This window comes from Alligator sinensis, unplaced genomic scaffold (genome assembly GCF_000455745.1).
Source record: "Alligator sinensis unplaced genomic scaffold, ASM45574v1 scaffold1316_1, whole genome shotgun sequence".
In the NCBI taxonomy this organism is placed as follows: Eukaryota; Metazoa; Chordata; order Crocodylia; family Alligatoridae; genus Alligator; species Alligator sinensis.
The window spans coordinates 292,855-301,031 of NW_005842976.1; the positions used below are offsets into that span (position 1 = coordinate 292,855).

At 40.7% G+C, this 8,177-nt stretch overlaps 1 protein-coding gene across 3 annotated transcripts in view; it reads right to left on the reverse strand.

Annotated features, from left to right (window-relative positions):
- CUL2 (cullin 2) overlaps positions 1-8,177 on the reverse strand; it is an 82,062-nt gene that overhangs the window by 73,528 nt on the left and 357 nt on the right. For all 3 annotated transcript variants that reach the window (XR_003091979.1, XM_014526207.2, XM_006036574.2), the window contains exon 2: positions 1,288-1,426. Coding sequence is in view for 2 of the 3 variants with exons in the window: in XM_014526207.2 (XP_014381693.1) it covers positions 1,288-1,406 (119 nt within the window). In the remaining variant the exon portion in view is untranslated. The remainder of the gene's footprint in view (positions 1-1,287; positions 1,427-8,177) is intronic.

Sequence of the window (8,177 nt, forward strand, 5' to 3'; positions counted from 1 at the left end):
AGGAGGGGGAACAGACACGGACGGACGACATGATACACAAACAAAATTCAAAGTGGGGCTTAGCTCAAACGTTTGAAAACCACTGTGTTAAAGTAATGTTGTAGCCATGGTGGTCCAGAGATTGTGAGATACAAGGATTAACATGGTCCAGTAACAGATACCAGCTTTGTGGCTAGGACAGTTAGACAAGTTTCCAAATGCAAGACATTCTTCCTCAGGGCTGAGAAGGGTAGCAAGCACAGTGAATTGTCACTGTTTTTAACTGCTGTGCTTGGTTCTCTGGACCCGAGGAAGAATGTCTTGCATTTCAAAGCTTGTCTAACTTTATCCTGTCCACACAGTTGATGGGATAGGCTGATAAAGTAAAATATAATAAATAAATAAAACCACCACTTGTCAGAAAAACTCAGATTGCTTGCAAATACCTAAGGCAACAGTAAAAATTCACCCATTTCTTCCACCATCACGCAGCTATATTTTAATGCATGGACTCTTTAAGAAGTGCGTTAACAGGCAGAGGTGAACCCTTCAGAAGACAAAATATTAAAGCAGGTTGGACTTAAAGCATAATGAAAAAAGCTTACTTTAAGCATTATTTCCACAAGTTTCTCAAAAAGTACCAGCTTTATGTTGTAAAAGGGGAACTAAAGAAACAAAAACAAATACATCAGAAGCTACATTTAGGGAAAAAAAAAGATTTTTCCTTGGCTGTTGTAAAAGAATAAGAATGCAATGGCAGAAAAGTGGAGGTAGCTTTTCAATAAAGTGACTTCCCTCACCCTAAAGTGAAGATCAGTAGTCAAGACAGCGATTTAAGTATTAAGGATTGTATTTAAGTGCTACCAAAGATACTTGGAGCAAAGAAGAGCCACTCATCTACTTCAGTGTACAATAGTCAGTTCTTATTTCCATCAGGACATTTAGTTGTTTATGAACAGGTTGGATGTAGAATAGTTTAACCACAAGTGTAGTCGAAATTTGTTAAAAGTGAACTTATGAACAGAACAGATGCCTGTATGAAGGGGAAAGAGTCAGATGTACTACGATTTCTCTTGCTGAAACAAAGGTGAAAAAGCCAGGATTTATTTCCACTTGTATGAAACAAACATGGGCAAAAAACACACAATTTGTACAAAACAAAGCTTCTTTCACTCCAAGCCCATGGAGTCTACTGTTAGTTTCAGTGAACTTTAGATCAGGCCTACAAAACTGTTGGATAATGCCAGGTCCATCTTGTACTAATTACATTCACATGTGAAACCATCAAGTCAGCTTTTTAAAGGATACGAAAAACGGTCATTCCACGTTGCTCTTTCAACGTAATCCAACATAACAACAGCTTTAATTGTTGTTAAAAGTTTATTCCATGTTTCATCAAAGTCCACTACTCGTGGTTTCAGGGACATCGTGGGGCTTTAGTGTTAATCTGTAGAAAAAAAAAAAAGTGTTAGTCTCAATTTGAAACAGAATTAAGAGAAAGTGATAAAAAGCTCATTTCAAGGATTTTTAGAAGTTAAACAGTAGAATCTCATCCACCTAGATAGTTAATCTTTCAAGAAGCAGATAATGATTTCTCTCTCAACACCAGCCTTGAAGTTCCTTTTAAAGGACTGATCAGGTACCCTATAGTGATATTGTGCCTAAAGCATACTTGATTCAGTTCAAAGATTCAATTCAAATTATTACTGTAACCTCAAGATTGCAAACGGTCATAGTTTATGAAGACTAAAGTTAAATGATTCCCCAAGATGACAGACTGGTAGCTCTACCAAATTGCAGCAAGTATCTTACATTACATACTTCATAAATAAAAGATGGTTCATGCCTCAAGCATCTTACAGTATCTTATGTGCAAGTACATCACCATAACCTATAATGGACCATATAGTCAAGACACAGCATTTATGCCTTGTATCTCTGTCCTATATCTAACCCAGACCACCAAAATACATTGTGGAAATTTATCAGAAACTAAGCTCTAAACGTCTGTTCTTTGCCCTGATGATGAAACAGTTTCATATTTTTGTCTGCCAAAAAACAAAACAAAAGACTATTCTCCAGGGCTATAAGTGCTTGGAATTAGAAATGTCAGAGAGAGAAAAGGTTGATTCCAAGCAAAACAAAGATCCAGGGCTTAAAAAATGTCAACTGACAAAAAATGCTGTATTAAAATCACAGCAGTGGTCCAACTAGTTTACATCTTGCATCTGGTAGAAAAAAAGAAACATATCGGAGGAAGGGAAACAAGCCTTGCATAGACAATTACAGGACTAACCTTCTTCGCCCATATCCTTTCTGATAAATGATTTTGGTTTATGATTTTCAAACGCTAACACAGTCCCTACCATCGGATGTTAATTTGGGCAAATTCTACCTGTTAAGACTGAGATGACAACATTTGTCAGCTCAGATAGATAGATCAGGTAGAGACAGTTAGCCCAGTTAGTTTGAAGTTGAGCAGAAGACAGGGTAGATATACACCTTACAGACTAATCCAATTAGATGAAGTGAGCTTCAGCTCACAAAAGCTTGTACTATATGACTGATTACAGACATTTCAAACAAACAAACACACACACAAACACTCCACCACCAATAAACCCCATTAATCTGACCCAGCTCCATAGTGTCTGTATAGATTGGGCGCTTCAACAGTGCTTTTTGGTGCTTTTATATAAAGTTGATTCGATTAGCTATTAGATAAAAGTGCCATAAAAGCCCCACTAAAGCTCCTGATCTACACAGACGTTGGGAGAGCTGGTTCCAACTAATGCAGTGCCTCTTCTTGGCATGTGAAAGACTTGGTACAGGAGCATACTGAATTTAAAGAGATTTATTTATTTTTTTAACACCAGTAAGCAGCCTTTATCTACCTACCCATTTTGGTCTATAAGATGAATTGGGTGCCTAACACTTCTTGCTGTACTTCAGTTACCTCATTTTCACGTCTTCAAGAGTTAGGAACCCTTCATGTTGAAGGATTCCTAGGACACATGAATTACATAGCAACTGCCTGCATCTTCTATACCAGGGCTGTCCAACTAGCAGCCCACAGCCCCCGATGGGTGAAGATCTTCAAGGATCAGTCAAAACAGTCAATGGGCATTTCTAGGTGTTCATTAATGTGTTGTAATTACAGCACATTAAGTTTAGTACCTGTAATAACAGCTACAGTACTTGATGTACTGTAATTGGCACTACTACGCATTAGCGCAGATAAACACTGTGTGATGCTTAGTCCACTGGACTAATCTACTGTGCATTAACATATTTTTGCCAGCCATGCTAATGTGCAGCAGAATTAGTCCAATGGGTATTAAGCATCTTGTGTGGATGCATCCAATTCACATTAAAGGATAAGACGATACATGACTCTGTTCTCTGAAGAATTCGGAGCTCTAGGAGGAAGCAGAGGAGGAGGAAAAAGAAAAGAAGGGAGGACCAGCATTTACCTATTCTTTGGCAGGTGCCACACCACAGTACATCCAATTCTGACATTGCCTGTGTATACAACGTTGTCTAATAGTTATGAACTCTGCATAAAAAGGACTATAAAGAATAAAGCCTATTCAGGTGCACAGAGTTAGATTCTGGTGTGTATATTGCAAAACTGCACTGTTAAGCCCCATGCTAGAGCAAGAATTCCTACACACACCAAAATGCTTAATTCAGACAACAGTGCCAGCTCACTGGCTTCACAAAAGGCCATCCTTTATTATATATTATGATTCTAAAGTAAAGCATTTGGGTTTCAGAACACTGAAGCCTCAAAAGAATGACTGAAAATACTATCTAAGAGACCTTCACTGCCCTGTTTGTAAGAAAAATAGCCTCCTTTCTCAAAGGGTGAGAAGTATACTTATGAAAGCTAGTCAACTATTTTGTCTACAAGGGGTATTTGCCCAGCAATATTTAGGAATTTGCCAAACACGTGTTAGCACACTTGGCTACACTACAAGCAACATCTGTCTGCATCATCTAGATAGTTACTCTCCTGTGGACACATTCTGCAGGTGTCTGTGACTGAAACCAATATAGAAGAACTCGTATTTGCATCCAGGTGGTTCACACCAGGTTACCAAATTAAGTATAAGATACTCATCTAGTTGCTGTGGCTTTTACTTCAAAAAGTCATTGCTCTTCCACTCACCTGGAGTTCATAAGCAGTCCTGCACAGCTGATCAAAGAAGCAGTGCCCTTTTAACTCAAAGTAACAGCCAAGAGCTGGAGCATCTCACAGATCCCATGTGGTTGTTCCCTATGGTTGTATATAGTCCTGGCTAGTTTGCAAATCCTATCTTCAATGGGTGTCTTAACTCTGCAAATACAGGTTCTGATGCCTCCTACTTGACATTTTATATTTCTACAGTGATCTCACACAGATTGCTGAAGGGTTCCTAGGTCACATGAATTCTAATATTATAAAAGCTTAAGTGTTTGTCTGGTCTGTCTGGCTTCATTCGCACTCTGACTGGCTGACAGAAACAGCCAATCAGAGTGCTCCAAGCATGGGGGAACACTACCATGACCCCGAGGCCACACCAAGGACTAGGCAGAGGGTGGGGGTGCTGGGGTCAGCAGCACCCCCAGTCATGCTTGATGGGCAACTGGCTAGTTACATAATAACTGTCTAACATACCAGGGCTGTCCAACCGCCAGTCCACAGCCTACATCCAGCCTCTGATGGGTTAACATGCAGCCCCCAAGCTCTTGCCCAACTGCCACTCGCCCCCTCTCCCCCCACCCCCAAAGGAATCTGCTCCTGTGACAGCCAGGGTCCCCAGGTTTCCCTTTCCTCCTCCAGTTCCTGCCTCTGCTCCTGGGGCCAAGGCAGCAGGCAGACACTGTATCTGCAAAGAGCCAGGTTGTCCACACTTCAAGAGGGACTGTGCACTGGGACTCAAGAGCTCACAGCTGCTATGCAAGCAGCTTGAGCAACCCAAGTTTCCTTCACTGCATGGGCAGCACAAGTGGCTCAGTTCTCCCCTTGCTGCACAGGCAGAAGGAATCCCAGAGGTCTGCAGCTGGGGGAGGGAATGGGGATGGGGTAGGGTGTTGGACAGCCCCATTTTATACAGTGTCAAAACTGAATCTGAGTCGGGGAAAGGGTTCTCTCAAAGCCACTACAACACTGATTGTTGTTTTTAAAAATGTGACTAGGTTAGATTTCTAGGCCTTGAGGCTCTGGTAAAGTTACGTTTGGCAGCAAAGCCTGACTATTTGCTTACTAAACCTACTAAGCACCAGATCTAAGAGTGGGAGTCTAGTACAAGTAGATCTCTATATATAAAAGCCAGCATTCTGCAGGTCTCAGATCAGAAAAAAAGATTCATACGTAAGAGAAAACAAAGAAGGAACTTAAGAAATACATACAAATTATTTAGAGAAGACAGGCAGAGCATTCCTGTTCGTTTTCTCACACCAAGAACAAAAATGCAAATGGTTTGAACCAGCAAGTTTTGAACCAACAATTAAGTTACTTAAGTAGTAGTCCATAAAACTCTGCAATAGGAGAAAGTTTGATTCATAAAGGGAGCTTGACATTTTCATGAAGGAGAACATCAAGTTACATTGGGATACAAAGCCTGAAGCGGTTGGAAAAAACATAAACCCCACGTTTCAGGCCATTACCAATCTTCCAATAAGAGATTAAAGAAACTTCTTGTACAGGAAAGTTGTCCCATAATTGCTTATTTTGGAGACTTTTTACATCTTTTGGACAATGATGGAGACATTATTAAACTAAATACACCTCAGATCTGATCAGTTTCAGCATCATCTTTCTTCCAAAAATGAAAGCTAGTCATAAAAAATAAAACAGGAATTGTTTGCATGTGGAAATTGATTATACTTGTCTAATTTAAGCTCTGATACAAGAGTCTGTCATCATAGAGTTGAAAAGAAAGAGTTCTAAAAGGTGAACTAAGTGTAAACCAAAGCAAAAGTTTCTTCCAATGACTAGAAGAAACTGGCTCCAGAGCCAGGAAGACAGGTACCACTGTTCAGAACATTACCAAGTATCAAGTATTAGGAGGTCTGTGGGAAATTGCTGCTCCCTCTCTGGAGGAGCAAACCAACTCAGCAAAGTAAGCTCTTATCACACCCCAGAGGATTTATCTAGGATTTTCTTGTCTTTGTTGGTTTTGTTTTTGAAGTGACACAAAATAGGAAGGAGGTAACAAGCAATTTAGAAGGACAAGAAGGGACAAAGACTGACAATAAAACCAGAGAAGACTGTATCACCATTATGCCTCCATGACATGTAAAAATAGCCCTATTATGCTGAACAAACACTGCACACACAATAGTCCTGTCTGGAGACTATGCAAGACACGGGTGAGCAAAATGCAGCCCGTGGTCCAGATGCATCCCGCCAGGCACTTCTATCCGGCCTGCGGGACCCCTAAAAAATTTAGAAAATTAGTATTCATCTGCCCCTGGCTGCCTGTTATGCGGCCCTTGATGTCTTGTCAAAACTCAGTAAGCGGTCCTCCACCCAGAATAATTGCCTGCCCCTGATGTAAGATGTACTAAACAAAAGGTGGAAATAAGTAGTTAATCTTATGAAGATAGGAAGCAACTCTGCCTAGAAATGCAAGATCAGAAAGACATACAAAACAAGGAAACATCTAGTAACAGAAAATTTTAAATCAGTGGATACCTCCTGTACAAGATTGAAGGAACACACAACCAATCTCCTAAGAGTTGTGGATTGCTTAACAGTCCAATGGAGAAACATCCAACTACATAATTATAATTTTATAGCTATAATTAAGGTTCTGATCCTAAAACTGATCATGCAGTCCTGTGCAGAAACTCTCTGGACTCAGTGGGGAATCCGTGCAGGTGGATTTATGCAAATGAAATCGTAAACCTATGTATTTAATTACCTTTTTAAATTGTAAAACTCTCCTACTGTTTGTAAGTAATAATATTATATGTTTGCTTGGTTTTGGTTTTTTTAAAAACAAACTCAGGGTAACTAACTGAAAGAAACTACGTTTCTCCAGTTCAGGAATCAAAAAGTCTTCTTCTTACACAAGCATAAATCCAGATTGAAGAGTAAAATCAATAACATCCATGGCCTCCATATGAATGCAGAAGGCAGGGGAGAGATGCACTCTATTGGCTAACCAAATCAGAGATGCATGAAATTCCTTGAGCATAAACTAACTTTACTACTACCTCTCTTCATATTCATATCGTGTCACAACTTGGCAGTGACATCAAGGTGCTTTACTAGGTTCTATAAACAGGAATAAAGCTTGTGTTTAGTATTAATTGTTGTTTTTAATCAAGAAATAGAAATGATCCATTAGTACTTAGAAACATTCTAACCATTGCATTTCTACTACAAGCATTAATAAAGTCAAAGAAAAATAGCTTCAGGAATCCAGGAATACTGTATTTTCTACATGACAGTAACACGAGGTGCCAAAAAAGGGACACAAGTTGCAAGTAATTAGAGGAAGAACTTCATAAGTATACTAGCCAATTGCCCCTCTTAGGTTTTTATAATATTAGAATATTCCAAAAAAGGTTAATTCTAATAAAAATATATACAAACATGTACTTTAGTAAAGCTAGACTTTTACAACAAATAAAAAGGAGTTAATAACTCATCTCTATGTAACATAGTTACCCTAGAAAACTTGGGGATGCTTTCAGATAAGGCTTATACAGAAATCTTGGCTCTGTCTACAAGCTCACTAAGGATCCCTAACACAGCAGTTCCCAAACTGTGGGTTGCAACTCTAAATTGGGACCCCGGGGGTGGGGGCTGTGGGTTGGGAGCGAGAGGCCATGCATGGGGTCACGCTGAGGAAAAACAAGTTCGGGAAGCCCTGCCTGAGCACTTATTGTACAAGCATGGTCCACTGAAGCGTTCCCGGTCGGCTCTACCTGCTCCCGTGGCCGGGCAGGAGGCGGAGGGTTGTGGCTGCCACCCACCCTCTCTGGGTACATCTAAACCAGACAGTGCCACAAGACGCCAGCCTGAGACGGCCCCTTTTCTGGTCGTGCCCAAGGTCAGCAAAGCGGCAGGCCTGCGCCTTGGCTCAAGTGCTTCACAGGCTCCGGAGCGGGAAGCAGGAGTCCAAACAAAACTTCCCGACTAGGCCCGAGGCGCGGAGATGCGGCGCAGCGGCCTCCCCTACCGGGAAAGCGGCATCCGGCGC